At 44.9% G+C, this 22,455-nt stretch overlaps 1 protein-coding gene across 4 annotated transcripts in view; it reads left to right on the top strand.

Moving 5' to 3' along the window:
- Positions 1-22,455, top strand: part of smtnb (smoothelin b) — a 385,166-nt gene that overhangs the window by 152,323 nt on the left and 210,388 nt on the right. For all 4 annotated transcript variants that reach the window (XM_070887930.1, XM_070887932.1, XM_070887931.1 and 1 more), the window contains 2 exons: positions 9,012-9,090; positions 10,898-11,058. In XM_070887930.1, the coding sequence (XP_070744031.1) occupies positions 9,012-9,090; positions 10,898-11,058 (240 nt within the window). The remainder of the gene's footprint in view (positions 1-9,011; positions 9,091-10,897; positions 11,059-22,455) is intronic.

Below are 22,455 nucleotides of genomic sequence, written 5' to 3'. Positions count from 1 at the left end.
GTGGAATTCGCTGCCTCAGAGAGCTGTGGAAGCTGGGACATTGAATAAATTTAAGACAGAAATAGACAGTTTCTTAAACGATAAGGGAATAATGGGTTATGGGGAGTGGGCAAGAAGTGGACCTGAGTCCATGATCGGATCAGCCATGATCATATTAAATGGCGGAGCAGGCTCGAGGGGCCGTAAGGCCTACTCCTGCACCTATTTCTTATGTTCTTATTTCCATCATTTGTTCCATTAACACAACACAACATTACGGAACAGGTCCAAACAGTAAACATGGTCCATGTGGAATAGTTACCGCTGAGCCTTCAGGCAGCAAAGAGTTCACAGATGAGCTGCTGGCGCAAGGCTCGAGCAATCATTAAAGGGACATGACGGCCCGCCCTCCTTCGCCATCGTGCTCCGGGTTCAGGTAGTTGCATGGCTTCCTCGTCCTCGTCCTCCTCCTCGACATCTGCATCTTCCTCATCATTATCATCAGCCACTCTGACCTCAGGTGGGTCTTCTACTACCAGCTGCTGCTGCCTCATGATGGCTAAGTTATGCAGCATGCAGCACACAACAGTGAACTGACCGACAATCTCAGGGGAGTATAGCAAGTAGCCTCTACAATGGTCCAGGCATCGGAAATGCTGTCCCAAGATGCCAATGGTCCTCTCTATTATGCTGCACATTGCAATGTGCGACATCTTGTATTCCTGGTCAGCTTCCATCCGGGTTATGTGTAGGGGCGTCATGAGCCAGGTGGCGAGGCTGTACCCTTTGTCTCCCAGCTCTGCCCTTCTGTCTGCTGCTGAAACATGGCAGATATAACACTCTCGCATAGGATGAACGCATCATGGTGCTCCCAGGGTATCTTGCATCAACTGACATGATGTGATGCATGTCATCACACATGAGCTGCACATTAATGGAGTGAAAGTCTTTTCTGTTCCTGTATATCTCGGAATCCTCCAAAGGTGCTCGCAAGGCGATGTGGGTACAATCAATGCAGCCCTGTAACTTTAGGAAGCCAGCAATCCTGGAGAAGCCCACAGCCCTGTCATGCATTGCCTGGGCCGTCATGGGGAACTTTATGTAGTCATTCCTCTGGGCATATAGTGCAGCAGTTACCTGCCAAATGCAGACATGTGTTGCATGTTGAGAAATGGCGCACACATCCCCAGTTGTAGCTTGGAACGATCCAGATGCATAGAATGAAAGTGCAGTTGTAACCTTCACTTCAACTGACAAAGCAGTCCGCCTGATGCTTCTAGGTTGCAGGTCAGCATTTACCAACTCACAAATCTCAGTTACAACTGCTTTGTGAAAACGCAGGCTTCTGACACAGTCTGCATCACTCAGGTGCAGGTATGAACGCCTGTCTCGATATACCTGACTTGGGTAAGGCTTCCTGCCTATAACCCTATGGGCTCTGAGGTTCCTCAAGCGATGACATCGAATCATGCAAAAGGCTTGCACAAGGTATGGCATTGTCAGTATTGCCCCCATGCTTAAATTTTACCTTTGAAAGAAGCTGAAAATGGCAGGCAGGCACAACAAGGTTCTTTGTTCTCTCTCCCCACAGGTCTGTATGGACCACACCCAGTTCTGAGCAGGCGCAGTGATCGACCACCCCCCCCCTCCCCCCACCCCCCGGGCTACATTTGATGAGTACTGCAGTCTTGCGATGCCTTCCGATCACCTTCCACAGCCCCCCAGCCATCCGGGGCTTGATTTGATGGGTAGTGCAGTCTTGTGATGCCTTCCGATCACCTTCCACAGCCCCCCGCCTCACCGCCCGGGCTTCTTTTGCAGCCGAGCCCGAGCTCCTGTGTCTGGGCGCGGAACCGATTATGCCGGCCGACGCTCCGATCCTCCAGCCCCGTTTGCAGATGTTCAGTGGTAGCGTGTCAGTTGAAAAAATATGTAAACTTACAGAATTCCATCAAACTTCCATTTCTGTGTTATAAGGTAAAAAAATGTAATCTTTATTATGTATATTTAAGTCTTCTTGACTCCCTCCAAAACTGACTCCCTCTGGGCTGAAAAACAATGGCGTCTTTCCACGCCGATTTTTCAATGTGCGCTGCTTTTTCTTAAATCACCAGAAGGTTTTTTGGGAGTGGTCACATACACCGACCTAGGAGAATTTTTGGGGGGCAAACTTCCATAATTGACAAAAACTGCCGCAGACATCAGGTTATGCCCCCTATGACGCAAAGAAAAACTAACCGTAAAAAATCGTAATTAACTGAGTTACGCTGGCGCACATTCATTGGGGAAACTTAAATTTTTTTAACTTACAACAAAAAAAGCGACACACGCCAAAAAAATGGCGCAAATCACTGGGGAAAATTGAGCCAAAGTTTCTATACTAGTAATTCAGAGGTCTGGACTAATAATTCAGAGAATGTGAGTTCAAATCCCACCGTAGAAGTTTGAGAATTTGAATTCAGGTTAAAAAAAATTTGGAAATAAAAAAGAAAGTGCTATCAGTGCTCCCTCCACCTGAAAGCTATTTTTTTTTTAAGTACAAAAATTGTCTAAACAAAGTATAAGTTGGTTAATATGCACTTAATTATATAGATGCTATAATAAATTAAATGCTAAATATTATAAATATTTGTCAATTAAAAGCACTCTGTGCCGATTTGAAATACTGTTAGTTTACATCTCCTCCAATTATAAGAACATAAGAACATAAGAAATAGGAGCAGGCATAGGCCATACAGCCCCTCGAGCCTGCTCCACCATTTAATACGATCATGGCTGATCTGATCATGGACTCAGGTCCACTTCCCTGCCCGCTCCCCATAACCCCTTATTCCCTTATCGGTTAAGAAACTGTCTATCTCTGCCTTAAATTTATTCAATGACCCAGCTTCCACAGCTCTCTGAGGCAGCGAATTCCACAGATTTACAACCCTCTGAGAGAAGAAATTCCTCCTCATCTCAGTTTTAAATGGGCGGCCCCTTATTCTAAGATTATGCCTCCTAGTTCTAGTCTGCCCGATCAGTGGAAACATCCTCTCTGCATCCACCTTGTCAAGCCCCCTTAAAATTCTATACATTTCGATAAGATTACCTCTCATTCTTCTGAATTCCAATGAGTAGAGGCCCAACCTACTCAACCTTTCCTCAGAAGACAACCCCCTCATCTCTGTAATCAATCCAGTGAACCTTCTCTGAACTGCCTCCAAAGCAAGTATATCCTTTCGTAAATATGGAAACCAAAACTGTACGCAGTATTCCAGGTGTGGCCTCACCAATACCCTGTATAACTGTAGCAAGACTTCCCTGCTTTTATACTCCATCCCCTTTGCAATAAAGGCCAAGATTCTACTGGCCTTCCTGATCACTTGCTGTACCTGCATACTATCCTTTTGTGTTTCATGCACAAGTACCTCCAGGTCCCGCTGTACTGCAGCACTTTGCAATCTTTCTCCATTTAAATAATAACTTGCTCTTTGATTTTTTTTCTGCCAAAGTGCATAATCTCACATTTTCATCTGCTTTATTGCGATCACTTTAGTTTCAGTCATGGTGCCAATATGTTCACAGTTTCTATTTTATTAAAATAATATGTAATCTGATAGGCTTGTTTGGTCACTTTTTATTTCTCCTTGAGGCGCTGAGTAATATTTCTAGACATGGCTCATGCCAAGACCATATTTTATAAGCAACTGCAGTACTGAATTAATAGGATTCAAGTAAAAGACATAACTGCAGCGGTGGACTTGAGCATGATGTGCTGGTAGTTGTTCTGGATCTGTGCCACAACTACAGGGATCAAGATGGATGTCTATGTAGCATCTTGCCCCTTCCACACCTGAAGGTGCTGACCTGTGCAATGCTGCAGTACTTTGGGCATAGGATACCCTTCTGTACCTCACCTAAGAATCCATTCTTCATGTATGACCATAGATAGTGATTGTCAGCTTGAGGGAGGCATTTGGACACCATCATGACCTTGCCCAATCCTGCTCTCGTGACATCCACACTCTAGCAGAAGTCACTGGAGCAATATGATGTGCTAACCCTGGCTGACTGGTTTACTGTTTCCTCGTCCAAAGGCACTGAGACCAATTGTAACGCTCCCACTGCCACCTCAACTGAGATCTGCTAATTCAGCACAGATCGGAAATCATACCTGAGATAAAATTACAAGAATTAGGAGCAGAAGTGGGCTATTTGGCCCCTCGAGCCGACTCCGCCATTCAATGAGATCATGGCCAATCGTCTACCTCAGCTCCACTTTCCTACACTATCCCCATATCCCTTGATTCCCTTAATATCCAAAAATCTTATTCTGTGACTATGACTCCTGGTTCTAGACTTCACTGCCAGAGGAAACATCCTCCCTGCATCTACCCTGTCAAGCCCTGTAAGAATTTTTCATGTTTTAATGGTATCACCTCTCATTCATCTAAACTCGAGAGAATATAGGCCTAGTCTACTCAATCTCTCCTCATAGGAAAATCCCCCATCCCAGGAATCAGTCTGGTGAACCTTCGTTGCACTCCCTCAATGTTAAGTATATCCTTCCTTAAGTAAGGAGACCAAATACTCCAGCTGCGATCTCACCAGGGCTCTCTATAATTGCAGTAAGACATCTTTACTCTTATACTCAAATCCTCTTGTAATAAAGGCCAACATACCATTTGCTTTCTTAATTGCTTGTTGTACCTGCATGTTAACTTTCAGTGATTCGTGATTTGTGTGGTTTAGCTCCATACTAGGTAGTACATTTAAACATTGAGCTTCTAACCACTGCACTATTTCCCAGGTTTTGTTGTGGACTTTGGTGGTATTAGTACTAATTTTGTACTGATGGTTTCAGATTTGTAGAGTCCTCATCATTAGCAAGAATTATACATCATAAGCCCCTGTCATATTTTTGCAAGTAATTTTCTTTGTTGTCAAAGTGTTGGTTTTGGAAAATCCTGTTAAAGCCGTGGATAAAATGTATATGAAATATATTTAGGGAAAGGAAGAAAAACATCCGAGTACTCTGAGTGCTTAGGCCCACTAATTTCACTGTGCTATTGCAGCATTATCTCCTCTCCATGGATGCAGACGCTTTTGCAAAATTGTACCAAAACATATAAAGACACACGGTGATGTGAATTGGAAAGCCCTGGCCATTCTACTAACTGTACTAATGAAATGTCTGGGCTGTTCTGTCTTTTCTGCTGTACTGTTGATACAAATGAGTGTTCCAGGCACTTTGCCTCTTAGTTAACTTAGTTAATTTCCATCTTTTCTCAGTCTGCTAGATATGCTTATTCTTTTTGTGAATAAAGAATGTGGCTAATTAAAAAGTCACACCATTAGTATCTCTTGGGAGGAAAAAAATAGTTGTAGTACCAATGGTGACACAATGACAGTGGGTACAGAAGTTTAATCTTCCACCCCACGACCACCCAACTAACAGCAGAGAGACTGGAGAGAAAAAAATTGCTATTGAACAACATCGGCTTTCTTGTTAAAGGAACTTAAATATAGATTATATCAACTGGGAGTTCCTATGTCTGATAACACAAGAGCTAATTTCATGCAAATATAATACATCAAAAGCTGCGCCTTAGTTAATGATTGCATGACATTATTTCAGCTCTCTAATTCTATTTTTTAATAAAGTACAAGTGATTCAGTAATTTTACTGGTTCTCTTGCTGCTGAGTCTGTTAGGTTGATACTGTAGGATTAGGCGATAATGGGGAGAATTGTGCATGCACAGTTATTTTAGAAAGAGAGAACATGAAAATATGTAGTGTCTTTCACATCTTCAGGATGTCCTAAAGCGCTTTACAGACAATGAAGTACTTTTGAAGTTTAGTCACTGGTAATGTAGGAAACATGGCAGCCAATTTAGGCAAAGCAAGCGCTCACAAATAACAATTAAATAAATGACCAGATAATCTGTTTTAGCTGTTTGTTGAGGGATAAATGTTGGCTAGGACACCAGGAGAACTCTTATGCTGATCTTCAAAATAGTGCATCCACCTGAGAGAGATTACAGAGATAAGGAGGGGCTTGGCTATTTAGGGGATTTAAAGAGGATGAGAACCAATTTAGATCAACAAAGACATTGTAAATGGTTCATTGTCCCCCTACTTTCAAAACCACTTATCACCCCCTCAAAAACCTTGAACCCTCTATCGTTGCACCACCCCATCTCCAATCTTCCTTTTCTGTCCAAAATTCTTGAATGTGTTGTTGCCTCCTGGATTCGTGACCATCTCTTCTGCAACTACGTGCATGAATCCTTCCATTTTCCATCCCACCAACAACATCGAAATGGCCCCAACCAAAGTCACAAACACAGTAGACCACACCATCCTCCTCTGATGCCACTTCTCTGTTGCCAAGGAGAGTGGCATTGCCCCTGCTTGGTTCAAATCTTAACTATCTGATTGTAGCCAGACTATAATTGCTAATGGCTTCTCTTCTCACCCTACACTATCACCTCAAAAGTTCTCCATAGATCCATTCTTTAGCTCCCTGCTCTTCCTCAACTACAGCTTTTGCATGGATCGGTTTCAATGGGGGAATTTTAACACCAAAAAAACGGCGGGTCTGGGTCGGGTGGAAGATCAAAGTTTTAGAAATCTGAATCCCGACCCTAACCCGCCCACTAACTTTTTTTAACAAAGGTGGGATGGGGGGTGGGCGACCTACCTGCTCTCAGGAGATGGGTTGCTACTTTAAATGTTAGAATGAGGCTGCATGTCTTATTTTGAAGCATTTTAACTCTGGGATGCTGGGTTTCCCGGGCCTCAGGGAACCCAGCAGCTAAAGGGAGGCGAGCACTGCTGGATCCAGGAGGTAAGTACATTTCCACTGCTGGATCCAGCGAACCTGCCTCGCCAAACCCCTGCAATTGGACACACTCCCCGAGCCTTCCGATCTTCCCCGACTTCCCGCACAAGCAACATTTCCTCTAAGCTGCACGGGACTGTTAAATTTCATGCCTGCGCGAAACTGTGAATGGGCCACACACCTAAAAGAAAATAATAATTAGGGGAAACATTGTCCACTAGGCCTCCGATCATGCCACTCCAATCTTGTGCCCCCTTCCCCTCCTGGCCACTGATCCTACTACCCCACCGGGCCTCCGATCTCGCTCCCCCTCACTCTGCGATCTTCTATCCGACATTCGGACCGCTGCTCCGGCCTTTCGATCTTCGATCCCTGACCCCACCCCAGCCTCCAATCCCTCCCTCTAAGCTCCCCGGCTGCAGCCAGGTGCCACAGACCTACCCATCCGACAGCCAGCCAGCTTAAAATTGATCTCTCTGACTGAGATTTTAGGCACCCCTTGTAATATCCCCTTCTTTAGTTCAGTGTCTGTTTATTTTCTTTATGCTTTGTGTAAAGCGCTGTGGAACATTTCTCTACATTAGTGGTGCCGTGTAGATACTGTTGTTAAGGACTATGATAAATCATTGGCACTACTGAGATATGTGGGGGGGACTCTTGGGTGAACCGGGACCTTGTATGTACATGAGTAGATGTGAGTTAGTACACATTCTAATGCACACTGACTTCCTTTTTATTCTCTCTAAGGGTTACCATGACACTTTGGTCTACTGCTCTGGACATCTGGCCAGTAGCAACTGAAAAGAATGAAAAATAAATACTTGGATTTATATAGCGCCTTTCATGACCACCGGACATCTCAAAGCACTTCACAGCCAATGAAGTACTTTTGGAGTGCAGTCACTGTTGTAATGTGGGAAACGCGAACAAGCAAGCTCCAACAAACAGCAATGTGATAATCTGTTTTATTGTTACGTTGATTGAGGGATAAATATTGGCCAGGACACCAGGGATAACTCCCCTGCTCTTTGAAATAGTGCCATGGGATCTTTTACGTCCCACTTGAGGGGCCTCGGTTTAACGTCTCATCTGAAAGACTGCACCTCTGACAGTGCAGCGCTCCCTCAGCACTGCACTGGAGTGTCAGCCTAGATATTTTTGTGCTCACGTCCCTGGAGTGCAACTTGAACCCACAACCTTCTGACTCCAAGGCGAGTGTGCTACTCACTTTTGACACTACTGACAATTGCTTTCTCACTCCTGCCCCTATGTGTTAAGCAAGAACCCTTATCACTACAGCCTAATCTAATTTGAATTGGTTCTAAAATTTAAAATATTCTGTTTCTTGTCCCTTGGGAAACTTATAATTTACAGCCATGAGTGGCTATAAGTCACAAGGATTTCTGTTTATCAACAGGTGCTAACAGTTGAAGTTTGACCCGACTAAATAACAGCCCTTCTCCAGGTTTTTCATCATCTTGCAACCAAGGTCAGGGCGTGTGATACAGCCATATATTAATGCTCATTCAGGAAGACTCTTGAGTCATTGACTTGAATGATACCAATGGGATTTCCAGTGGAGAGCTGAGAAATGGGAAGTGACGCCTCATCTGGAATGGATCTGGAATAGCTTAAACTATAACAGGAAGGCACATAGCGACGCAAAAAGCATGTAATATGAACAAGACTTTAAACTATTTAGATCTCAGCAATAATCATTAAAGTTCTGATTTTAAATTCAGATATATTAAACTCAAAAACCTGTTTTTTAAAAAATTCTTGACTTTGAATCTAAACTTTGTGTTTGCAACAACGGGTTTATGCTTGACTCACAAGGCACTAAACAAAGGCAGTTGCTAAAGAGAGGGGAAGTAGAAGATAAAGAAAACAAACACTGAATTACCATTAACACACAGATTAAGCTGGGTCATTTGTTGGAGCAACAGTACGGGGAATAGGACAGAGTATAGAATCCCTCACTCCATTTGAATTACCAATTGCACATGCAATGGGGAAGGTTAGTCAATGTTGATACAAGCTGGAAGCTGGTTATATGGTCCTGTAAAACCCAAAGTCATCAGTTGGATTTCATCCATTTATAGAGAATTGTTTGAAGTGTTGTTTAGAAAGTTTTCTTTGCATTATTAGCTTCATGTTTTTCAATTCTATTTTGTGAATTTGATGAAGATTTTTGTGTTTCAACAGCTCCGAAATGCAGGTGAATATGAGGAGCGTAAACTGATTAGAGCTGCTATACGTAAGCTCCGTGAACTGGAGATTGAAGGTGGGTTAATCTGTGTACTTCATGCACAAGTTCATTCAAATTATTTTTTAATTAATATAGTGCTTGTGCCCACGAGGCATCTCCAGATTTGTTGTCTTTGAGGAGCAAGTGATATTGACTAGCCTCATTTTGCTTTACAATTTTCTTTCCGGTGAAAGTGTTATCACCCATATTAGAAAACTTAATTTTAAAGGATAAGAAGGTTGGTAAAAATTGAAACCAAGGAAACCAAGACCATTATGGTCAAGATTTCCGCACAAATCCCCTCCATCACAGCTGCTTTAATTAAAAAGTTGTCATGTTTAAATTGCAGATCTGACCAAGATTTCAAATTGTACCTGCACTTTTCCAGAGAGGTTACCAGACAGCAATCAGGAACTCTGGCTGATTGTTTTCCCCACCATATGAGAGGAGTGCTAAGGACAACGTTGGCACTCCTGCTGCTATCCTAGCTGAGATTAGCTGGCTCAATGCAGACCAGTAATCAAAATTATGAGCTTTATTATAGTCTGTACAGTTTAGCACCTATCACAGCCAACAAAGTACTTTTGAAGTGTAGTCGCTGTAATAATGTTGGTTAACGGGCAAACAATTTGCACACAGCAAGGCCCCACAAACAGCAATAAGATAAGTGATTAGATAATCTGTTTTATAAGTGTTGATTGAGGGATAAATACTGGTTAGGCTGGACACTGGGTGAACAACCCAGGTTATTGAATAGTGCCATAGGATCTTCTACATCCACCTGAGAGGGCAGACTCTGTTAACCATCACATCTGAAGATGGCACTTTCAAAGTGAAAAATTTCTTCAGTGCTGCACTGAAGTGTCAGCCTAGATTATGTGCTCAAATGGCCAAAATTGCCCCTTCCGATAAGGCCTCTGGCCGCCTGAAAGCGGCGGCCATGGGACAGCGCAGAATGGCCACGGAGGGGCTGCTATTTTGGAAATTGTCCTTCCTCGTTTTGGAGCGGTGTCCAGGACTGTTTTCCTGCCGTGTCACGCATGCGCCGACCCCTTACCGACTGGTGGGGACCCCTGCGCGAAATTGCCCCTCAGAAACTTGCCGCGTTTCTGGTATTGTCCTACAGGAGCGGCCCTGCCACCAATCAGTGTCGCCGATAGCTTTTGCTTTCGGTACACTCTCTGTAGCATGGCGGCGCGGCTGCTCTTAAAGGGGAGGGCGCATTGCCACGGCCGCCATGTTTTTTTTTGTCATCCGACTGCCAGGTCGGTCCGACAATTATGGCCGCAGGTTCAGCTGGCCGCCAACAAGCAGCCTGGCACCCCCTCTTGAGTGCCAGGCCGCTGGCCCGACCGAAACCCTCCCTAGTGGTGCAGTGTTTGCCACTAAAGTGGTTTCAGAGTTCACAGCAACCCTCCCCTTTAACTGAAGAGGAGAGACGTTGTGACATGCCGGCGCTGCGCTACTCCGCCCCACCCCCACTTCCACCCTGCCCCCATGAGGCCACTTTTGCCCCGCTCCAAAAAAATCCCCGAAGTACTGAATTTTGATAGTTAGGCCGCCCCAATGCATGGGGCAGCAGAACACATTGAAACCGGTAGGTGCGCTTCGTTTCGGGCAGTGGGCAATTTCGGCCCCCAAGTTTCTTAACTGGGCTTGAACTCATGATCTTCTGACTCAGAGATAGCGTGTTACCAATGAGCAAAGACTGATATCTATGTATTTCTGAGCATTGACCCATTGTATATTTCTGACCATTTCAACTATCTAATCTAAGCAATAGGGGAATGGGCTCCAAAGATATTGTCGACTACATTAACCGGATACCTTTCTGTTTCTTCAGCTGCATCCATTGCAGATAGGCCGATTGGCATGCTGGTCCATAATAGAGCACTGGAAAGTGAAAAAACAGCCAGCACTTACCGATTGGACATTGCACCACAGACAACACGATCAAGCAAGGACCTATCCATAAAACACGAGGAGAATGTTCTTCGAAGACTGGTCAGTGTTTTATCAATACAATGAATAATGTAGTTTCACTTCTACATGTTGTGCAGGATCTTATCCTTCTTGATGAGCACTTTTAAAAACAAATCGTCCCAAATTGTGAATTACAAATTAATGTTTTTATAATTTTGTATGTTCTTTCCAATTATAAAATAAATCAGAAGCAAAGGAGAGGAAATGCTAAGTGCTTGGCTTTGAATATGCCTTACCTGCTGAATCAAGTAGTCCTTGAAGTTTGCTTTGAACTGGTAACTTGATGCAATTTGATCATTTGCCAAAGGAGAACTGCTGTGGAAACACCTGTTGTGGTTTTGCTTTTGCAAATATTTGGGTTGGTTGGTTAAGTAGTTTTATTGTCCTTTGCTTCGACAGGCTGCTTATTGCTGATACTGATATTAGACTGCCACAAATGGTAGGTGGTCACCAGAGATCTCGCTACAGATGATTTTTTTTCAATCTACTTTCATTGTACTGGATTATTTCTGTCCTCAAATTAATCTGAATTTTTGGGATGTAAACTGCTCATCTTGACCTGGGTGCAGTGTTTTCAGTAGATAAATATGGCTATACTTTTTTCTCCCCTTCTGTCCAGAAAATGCTGACTCATTTCAGCTACAGATCTACAGGCAGCCTTCTGGTACCTCGGCTGTATTTAAACTTAAATTATACTGTGCGATTGGTTCAATAACAACTTGCATTTATATAGCACCATTGAAATAAAAAAAGTCCCAAGGTGCTTCATAGAGGCAAAATTTTAAAAAAATAGACACCAATCCAAAGAAGGAAATATTGGGCCAAAGTTTTGGGCCGCGCCTAGAACGGCGCAGCCTCGACCTGGACGCCCGTTTTTCGCGCCACAAAGTGCGCCTAAAAAATACTTGCCTATTCTCCGGCTCCCTGCGGGCCCTCTGGAGCTGGGCGCAGTGCAGCACGAGCTGTGGGAGGCGGAGCCAGGTCCCTGCGCTGAAAACAGTGCCAGGACCGCACATGCGCGCTACAGTGGGCGCGCATGTGCAGTAGCTCCAGGCACCCAAAACTGTGTGGGAGGGGCCCGAAGCACACAGCTCCTAGCCCTGGCCGAATGGCCTCACTGGGGCTGCGTGGATAAGGCTGCCTCCCACGCCCAGCTCTTGCTTCCTCCCGAACGGACCCCGCCCCCGGACCGGACCGGACCCCCCCCCCGGGACCGGACCCGAGCCCCCCGGACTGGACCCCCCCCGGACCGGACCCCCCCGCCCCACACCCCTGGACCCGAGCCAACCCGACCCGCGCTCCCCCCCCCCCCCGACCCGACCTCCCCCTGACCCGACCCGACCTGCGCTCCCAAACCCCCCCCCTCGGACCCCGGACCCGACGCCACCTACCTGTAAATCCGGTGCTGGGAGCGGGCCCCGTCCGAAGTCTTGGGCCCAGCCGGGCCCGGCCTGTTCAGCCTCCCTCTCCTTTCTCCCCTCCCTCTCCTTTCTCCCCTCCCTCTCTACCTCCCCTCTCCCCCCCTTCCCCCTTCCGCTGTCCCCGCTCCCCATCCCCCCCTCCCCTCTCCCCCCTTCCCTCTCTCCCCCCCTCTCCTCTCCTCTCCCTCCTCCCCTCCCTTCTCCCTCCCTCACCTCCCCCTGCCCCCATCCCTCCCCCCTCTCTCCCTCCACCCGCCCCTCTACCCCCCTCCTCACCCCCCTCCTCCCCCCTTCCACCCCCCTCCTCCCCCCTTCCACCCCCCTCCTCCCCCTCCCCTCGCTGTCAGAAACAGAGACACTGACAGACAGAGAGTGAGAGACACACATACAGACAGACAGAGTTAGAGACACTGACAGAGACACACTGGGAGGGCTGTCCCAGCACGCTGTTGGAGGTCTCCCGGTGCTGTAGTCGGTAAGTAGAAAATGTTTTATTTATTGATTTTTTTAATTTTTTTTATTTTTTATTAATTTTTTTTGATTGATTTATTGGTTGATTTATTGATGTATTTATCATTTATTATTGATGATGGCTCTTTATTTGTAAAACTGAAGTGTTTAATGTTTGTAAACTTCCCTTTAAACCCCCCTCCATTCCCTACGCCTGATTTGTAACTTACGCCTGATTTTCTAAATGTAGACAAGGTTTTTCTGAGCATACAAAAATCTACACTTACTCCATTCTAAGTTAGTTTGGAGTAATTTTTCACTGCCTAAGCTTTCAAAACGGGCGTAAGTGGCCGGACACGCCCCCTTTTGAAAAAAAAAATCTGTTCCAAACTGAAACTGTTCTAACTGACTAGAACTGGAGCAAACTAAATGCCGAGAATTGCAATTTCTAAGATACTCCATTCTAAACCAGTTGCTCCAAAAAAACAGGAGCAACTCAGCCGAAACTTGGCCCCATTAAGAGGAGTGACCAAAAGTTTGATTTAAAGAGGTTAATTTTAAGGAAGGTTTTCAAAGAGGAAAGGGATGTCGAGAGGCAGAGGAGTTAGGAAGGAATTCCAGAGCTTGGGGCCTAGGTGACTGAAGGCACAGGTACCAATGGTGGAATAAAGGGAGTAAGGGGATGCACAAGAGGCACATTTGTAGTATAACAAGAGCATTAAACAATTTCAGTAAAGTTGTGGAAGTTAGACACAGGTTATATTGATAGAATCAAGTTTCCATAACCATTGCTCCCCTTGCCCCCAGTTTTCCATCATTCTCTAAATCTGAAGAAATAATTATTTATCATAGAGCTGGAAAATCTTATTTGTTCTGAGTAAAACTCTGATGCAAAGGATGTATTTATTTACTGCACTCATTTTAAAAAGTTAAAACTGCACTTTCTAGTATGAAACATAAGCGTCTTTTCTGGCTGATATACATATAAACACCAGATTTGATTCAGGATTGTTTGAACTGAAATCTAATCTTTTGGTAAAAATGCAGGCATACAACATTCAGCTAAACCAGAGCCAATCAGGTTTATTAAGTTTATCTGTGGTTATTTTTTGATGACGGTTTGTGTGTCGTTTTAAATTTTCAGTTTGAACGACATGTCCTGACTGCCAGGAAGGAAGTGATTTGTAAACTCTCATTACAAGTTGGTAGACTTGTAGAGTGCTCAATCACATATTGCTCTGTTGTGAATGCTAGCATTTGATCTTATTATAGACAGCTTTGCTGCAGTGTTCATTGTAAGTTGCTGTCAGAATGTTACTTGGAAATACATCATTTTAACAAGACATAAAGCACAGGCCTTATTTCTGTGATTCCGGCTGACTGCCCAATATCTTGGATCACCTGACAAACAATAGCTAATCTTTAACACCATAACCATTGTTTAATGAGCTCCAACGTATCATTTGGAAAAAAGTCATCTGTAGAAATCTGCAAAGAAGTTAAAAAATAATGCAATAAGAACATAAGAAATAGAAGCAGGAGTAGGCCACTTGGCCCCTCAAGCCTGTTCCGCCATTTAATAAGATTATGGCTGATCTGATCATGGACTCAGCTCCACTTCCCTGTCCGCTCCCCATAACCCTTTATTCCCTTATCGCTCAAAAATCTGTCGATCTCCGCCTTAAATATATTCAATGACCCAGCCTCTACAACTCTCTGGGGCAGAGAATTCCTTTAGACTTACAACCCTCTGAGACAAGAAATTCCTCCTCATCTCAGTTTTAAATAGGCGGCCCCTTATTCTGAGACTATGTCCCATAGTTTTAGTTTCCCCTATGAGCGGAGATATCCTCTCTGCATCCACCTTGTTGAGCCCCCTCATTATCTTATGTTTCGATAAGATCACCTCTCATTCTTCTGAACTCCAATATGTATAGGCCCAACCTACTCAACCTATCTTCATAAGTCAAACCCCTCATCTCCAGAATCAACCTAGTGAACCTTCTCTGAACAGCCTCCAATGCAAGTATATCCTTCCTTAAATACGGGGACCAAAACTGTACGCAGTACTCTAGGTGTGACCTCACCAATACACTGTACAGTTTTGGCAGGACTTCTCTGCTTTTATACTCTATCCCCTTTGCAATAAAGGCCAACATTCCATTTGCCTTCCTGATTACTTGCTGTACCTGCATACTAACGTTTTGTGTTTCATGCACAAGGACCTCCAAACTGCAGCACTTTGCAATTTTTCTCCATTTAAATTATAATTTGCTTTTTTTTTCTGCCTAAGTGGAGAACCTCACATTTTCCCACATTATACTCCATTTGCTAAATTTTTGCCCACTCACTTAGCCTGTCTATATCCCTTTGCAGATTTTTTGTGTCCTCACAATTTGCTTTCCCACCCAGCTTTGTATCACCAGCAAACTTGGCTACATTACACTCGGTCTCTTCATCCAAGTCATTAATATAGATTGTAAATAGTTGAGGACCCAGCACTGATCCCTGCAGCACCCCACTAGTCACTGTTTGCCAACCTGAAAATTTATCCTGACTCTCTGTTTTCTGTTAGTTAGCCAATCCTCTATCCATGCTAATATATTACCCCCAACCCCGTGAACTTTTATCTTGTGCAGTAACCTTTTATGTGGCACTTTATCGAATGCCTTCTGGAAATCCAAATACACCACATCCACTGGTTCCCCCTTATCCCCCTTATCCACATTTGTCAAACATGATTTCCCTTTCATAAAACCATGCTGACTCTGCTTGATTGAATTATGCTTTTCCAAATGTCCCACTACTGCTTCTTTAATAATGGATTCCAGCATTTTTCCAATGACAGATGGCAATTGCTGAATGTCTACTAGATTCTCGAGTTAAAGAGCTTCTTTTTCCTCCTACCTTTCTAAAGCACATGATGATGATGATGAGATAAGATCAGTCAATAAATTTTCTTTATCGATATGTAAATACTGGTACGAATAGTATACGTAGTTACACTCAACCTTGGACCTGTGGGCATGGTACATAAAGGAACTCAATTTACATCTGTGCTCTTGTTCCATCTAGTAGAGGTGTTGATGACAGACATGCAATTCTCGTCTCGTCAACAGCAATCACAAATAAAAAGTGAGCAACCTGTGTAAACTTACCTGCATCAGAGACTCATTTACCTCTTCATGTCAAGATTTTCTCAAGGACATTGGAGATGCCAACCATGGTTAGCAGCAAATGAGGAATGCAGATCTCCATTTGTTTGTTGTTCTCCTGGGATTACATATTTATCTATAATATATGAAAAAATTATGCCTCTGCATGCATTTCCATTCTCCACAATTCTGGTTGTCACCTTTTTGTCACACTTTCGTGCCAACCTTTTTCCATTGTATATTCCTTTGTCCACATTAATAATGGTTTCATCTATGTATTATTATGCAATCAAGTATCTTTGAAAGAAGTTTCTGAGCTATCTGTGCCATTGTGACCGCATCTTGAATTTTCAGCAGGTATGTTTTACCTGTAAATTCCTGTACCAGATGTGTTTCATTTTTCACCAACCCTACCCTGTTCCTTCTCATTTCTTGTCCCTTTACTTCCTTCTTCCTCTTCCTTAACTCCCTCCTCTTTCTCCTGCTCCATCTTTTCCATTCTTCCCCTCTCTCCTTTCCCTCCGCAGACAAGTCAGAAACCAGAGAGAAACTTGAACACAAACATATCAGACTGGGAAAAGAATGACCATATTCTCTAACTTACCATATGCAACGCCACAGGAGATTGACGAGAGTATATTATGAATCGTAAATGTGCGCATTGCCTATCTATAAACCTGTCATGTTTTTGTCACACTTTTTTGTGTCAACTTTTTCCATGATAAATTCCCATGTTCGTTATAATGGAAACTGCCAATGTTAACTTAGTGCACTGTAATTTACAGTGGTGGAACTGTAGCAGTTCAGTTTTGCACCTCTCAGCTCCTCAGTTTATACTGCAGAGAAACTCACATGCCCAAATAACTCTACTTCTCTACTTCTTAAATTGCTGTACCTATAAATAATAATATAAAAATAAGAACAAAATGTATCTCTATAAAATGGATACTGAATTGTGCCCATTTATGCACTGCCCTCTAACCCCACTTCACCTCAAGATTGCACTTGGCTTTGACTCCCCATGTGCAACAACGCAGGAGATTGACTAATTTAATCTAAATCAATATTAGGACTGGGCCTTACTTGAATTATTGTACACATTGGATCAAAGTTTAGACCAGTGTGGGAATTGCACAGAGTGGAGCCAGACCTAAAATACTATAGGGCTAGAAATTTGTGTGTTTAACGCCACACGTTAGTGCCATAAAAATGGCACTAAAACACCATTAAGAGTTCTACTGCCAGCTGATGGTGGTTCCAGCGCCGCACGCCATATCCGTCTTGCCGGTAAACTCGATTGCCAGGGACATCTCAGTCACAGAGATCATGACGCCTGAATATGCAACGCTCACATGATGCCCGATCTCCCAACTACGTTTTAGCCATTGAACTTACTGGTTGGAGAAAGCAGCGACAGGTTGAGTTGGCGTGCAGCAGCAGAAAGCCGGCTCCAGCAACGCTATTTGAAGGGATCCTCACCAATCACTAGGACTTGACAGATTTTTGAAGTTTGAGTGGTCGTGTGCTACTTCCTGCTACTAGAAGAGTTTTCTTTATTCAATTCAAGGTTCTTTGGTATTGGCGAGTGTTGCGGCAAGTACAAAACTCCATAATTATTTCTGAAAAGCTTCGACTTACAACAATTGCTAAAAGTCATGGGGGCTGTACTGGCAGTGGACTTCGCTCTCCAGGCTCTACAGCGGAGCCAGTGAGATAGTCGGCCTTCCGGATGGGCTGTCCATGACCGGCTTATCAGACTCCGATTTGCATGAATGAAACCCAAGATACCCGTAGCTCACCGCATCCCCATCACACCATCCCTGTCTCATGTCATATCATAGGGTCCTCCTGAGCACAAAGTTGAAATGAGAGAGACCACAAAATATTCCAAACACAATTAATAACTTTATCTATAATCATATCACAAGAATTCTAATAATTAATAAGCCTTGTGCCTTATGCCTTGAGCCATAGTTAAATAGCTGTCATTGTGTGCAAGGTGTGAAATGTGGGTGTGAGTGTTGCTAGGTGAAGATTGGTGGTGAGTGAGTGCTGGGGGTGTAGTATATTGAGCAGCGGTGGTATGTAGCATTTGTCGAAGTCTTCACTCACCCTGACCACCCTTGTGAGCTTGTTAAACTTCCTCCTGCACTGTGTTCTGCCTGGGAACTGGTGTGCCACCTCCACCCACATATTCTGGCAGATTTGTGGCGAGGGCCTCCTGCCAGTTGGCGTGTATAGGACCGCCTGCCTTCTCTCCACCGCTAAAACCAATGCCTCCAAAGCTTCATTGGAAAACCTCCAGGCTCTCTCACTGGGGTGGCGATCTGCCATCAGAATTTGTTAGTAACTGATCCTTCGCCTTGTCCTTCTTCTTAGAATTATTGGGGAAGCTGCACACCCAACAATGCTGAGAATGAGGTCCTGCAGCATCAGCGAACCTCCCCTTTAAGTAGTGGAAAAAGCCTGCAGTAATCATGACTTGCAATTAGACTGCCTCCGATATTGGTCCAGCTTTTCAGTGTAATGCCAATGAGCTTGGATTTCTAGACGAGAATCATGACTGCAATCATTTTAATGAGGAGTGAGGACGAATTTTGCGTGCAGCCTAGACGATTTTTAACTGGTGCTACATAAGCATTTTTAGTCTAAACACTGCCCATTTCTTGGCTATAATGAATTTCCAGCTCCCTAGATTGGGACTGGGCCTTAACCAGTACTGGTGCTGCACATAGTGCAACCAATGCAGTGCTGTATGTAGTTGAACCAGACATTTGATTTGGAGTAGCTGCTTTAATTTCAACATGTTTTATCATTTGTTACAAACACGAATTTCACATCCTTTGCAGACAGTCACACTTCATTTTCATCAGCCTAGTACAGATGATTCTGGGTTATATCATCTCTTTCAATGACTTTGGGGGGGAATTTTTCGGGGGATCAGCAGGCGCGATCGGTGGCAGGTTGGGTGGGATTTTTTTTTAAACAGCGGGTCGGGACCCTGTTATCAACCTGCCGTCACGTGCGTTTCCCAAATGTCGGGGTGTCAGTGCTGAACAGGCTCGACACGCAGCGGTGGGGGAGGCAATTCAGGTCATTATGACATTGTTAACAGTCCATTAAGAAATATTTTGAGCTGACCTTTACATTTTACGAGGTCGCCCACAGGGTCCACGCTGCTCGGGGATCACGTCAGGTAAAGAGGTTGGGAGTTGTGTGACCATGAAATCATCTCTTTACTTGAAAGCTGCAAATGTGCTATAAAAGCTCCCATCTCACAGCTATTCACTTTCCAAGCTCAGAAGCTGTTGCTTACTGCATTTGGAAAACAGATTGAGCTTTATGCAGGTTGCAAATGTTCAGAGTAAACTCTGTATCCAGTGTCACCTCATTAGAACAACCTCTCTCGCCATTGACAGATCGCTTCTGTCATCTCAAATTCATATGCTATCTATTACATCAACATCGGTGCCCTTGAAACTATCTCACCTTGGTCCTCAGAATCAAACCACGATGAGCCCCAACATCAGCAGCACCAGGCAAACTAACAACACCAGCCTTCTCCATAATCGACTGATGCTGCACATGACACAGGGCGTCAGCACCCGACTACATTGCTACCCGGGAGGCCAGGGATGGCCTCACCGCAACCAGATTTATTTCACTTGATGCTGTACACCCTGGCTGCTACATGATGCACCAGATTGGCAGCACCCCAGACCAACACCATAAAGCATCTCTACAATGCCCAAGCCATTCCTTTCACACTCATCACCGTAGTGGGGGGTACCATTATGTCTCACCATTCACTGCAACTCACTAAGCCACTTCCAAAGGTGTACACAAATCGGCCCAAGAACGCAAGTGTTGGAAATAAAGATTTTAATGTTAGACAGCACATTAACAGAAACTTCACATAAACATTGGCCTAAACACACAAGTGCCTACCCTTGTGTGTTGTTAGTTGGTATAATTAGACTAGGATGAGGGTGAGTGTGAGGGGTGGCTAGTGAAATGGGGAAGTGATAATGCAGATCGAGAGGGATGGGTGGAGGTGCAAGGTAAGTTGGTATGAGTAAGGATGTGTAGGAGTAGGCAAGGGAAGGCAGAGTGATGGGAATGTGATGTGTGGCACAGCAGGATGAGGTTGAGTGTGGCTTTGCAGTAACGTTTTGTGATCTGCTGAGATCATTGAAAGATTTACGCCACTGCAGCCTGATCCTCTTGACGACATCCCTGCTTGTGCCCTTCTCTGCAGTGCAACCAAGCTGCGTTAGTCTCCTGGGGAGATCTCTTCCGCCCATTGGAAGGGAAGAGAACGTCCCTGCATGCTGTGACTTCCTCCACAAGCATATGGAGGGAGTCATGGGAGAACCTGTGTGCAGCCATGCATCTCTGCAGTGTTTGCAGCACCTCAATGCTTTGGAACACTGACAGCACAGCTATCAAAATTAATTTGCACATGGTCCCTTTAAGGAAACTGGCTGATGATGCATCATCAAGTGATGTCATCAGACCCGCTTCCTTCAATTGGCCGGAATACACGCTGGGGAGGCTTAACAAGCCCAATCAATGTAAAATAATTCTACACAATGGGCTGGAGCCAGCAGTGAGGTTGGGACCCGCCACCGACCCCAGCCGTACCAGACCCGCCGAGGTTGGGGAAATCGCAGCCTTAAAGCTTTATTTTTACAGATTTTGCCAAAGACATTTGTCATGTATCTCACGCTACTGTATATAACTGTATCTTACCATGCTATACATGACTGTAACTAGAGATGACCTGTAAACACAAGCATATTTTACCACCAGGGGTGCACATGCAGGAGAGTCTGCATACCTGTTCCACACAGGTATATAAAGGCAGGTCTCAGGCAAGTGTGACACTTGAGAGCTGTGAAATAAAGGTGCAGGTCCAGAGTGACCTTGACTTCAGCATGTACCTCATGTAAGTCTGTACTGCAGGGTCAGGACTTTACAGTGGCGACGAGTTACGGGATCACAGAATCCACAGAATGGCTACCAACGGCTCAGATGAGAAATACAATGCTGGAGACAATTGGGAGGACTTTATAGAAAGGCTCCAGCAAAGCTTTGTAACCAAAGACTGGTTGGGCGATGATATGGCAGACAAGAGAAGAGCCCATCTCTTGACCAGCTGTGGCGCGGAAACATACGCCTTAATGAAGGACCTGCTGGCACCCGAGAAACCAGCAAGCAAGTTGTTTGAGGAATTGAGCACACTGGTGAGAGACCACCTGAAGCCAGCGAGCAGCCTACACATGGCCAGACACAGGTTCTACAACCATAGACGCCGTGTGGGCCAGAGCATACCCGGCTTTGTGGCGGAACTTCGGAGGCTGGCTAGTTTATGTGAGTTCTCCGATGAACTAAGGAGAGAAGTACAGAGAGACTTTTTTATTGAAGGAATAGGCCACGCAGGCATATTCCGAAAGCTTATAGAGACCAAGAACTTGACCCTACAGGCAGCAGCATGGTCGCACAGACATTCTTGGCAGGAGAAGAAGAAACTGCGGGTATGACAACTAACGAAACATCAGAACAAGGGGTTCACAGCGTGAAATGCGCCACTACCCCCCACACACAGACAAAGGCAGGAGAGCTGGCCTTCAACAGCAAGCAGTGGTGCCAGAAGCCATCAAGGGCCACATGAACGGCCGTTCACACCTCATCAATCCACAATGCGAGCAATCAACCACAGACTGAGAGAAGCTCAAGAGAGATCAGCCAGACGCAGCTCATCCTTCGGAAACAATGGAAGCGGTCTGTGCTGGAGATGTAGGGAAAGGCACGCAACAAGGGGGTGTCGATTTCAGCATGCTGTTTGCAGAAACTGCAACTATACAGGGCATCTGGCTCGCATGTGCAGAAAAATAGCAGCTCGGCTGGTATACGAATCGGAAGGGTCGGAAAGCGGACCAGAAGACGGTGGGGACAGTGCCCGGGACGCCGGAGTACAGCGGATCAACACGATCAATGTCCACAGTTCTTACAACAAGACGCCGCTAATAATGATGACGGTCCTACTCAACAGGATACCCGTCAACATGGAACTGGACACGGGAGCTAGTCAATCTCTCATGAGCGTCCAACAATTTGAACAACTGTGGCCGCACAAAAGCAACAGACCAAACTCACCAGGATCGACACCAAACTAAGGACCTATACCAAAGAAATCGTCCCAGTCCTTGGCAGCGCCATGCTCTCAGTCACACACAAAGGGACGGTGAACCGACTTCCCCTGTGGATTGTCCCCGGAGATCTCCCAGCACTGTTGGGGAGAAGCTGGCTGGCAAAACTAAATTGGAAATGGGATGATGTTCACGCCATGTCGTCAGAGGAACGGACCTCCTGCTCAACAGTTCTAAGTC

This window comes from Pristiophorus japonicus, chromosome 8, assembly GCF_044704955.1.
Source record: "Pristiophorus japonicus isolate sPriJap1 chromosome 8, sPriJap1.hap1, whole genome shotgun sequence".
Classification (NCBI taxonomy): domain Eukaryota; kingdom Metazoa; phylum Chordata; class Chondrichthyes; family Pristiophoridae; genus Pristiophorus; species Pristiophorus japonicus.
This window is presented reverse-complemented; position numbering and strand designations above follow the sequence as displayed.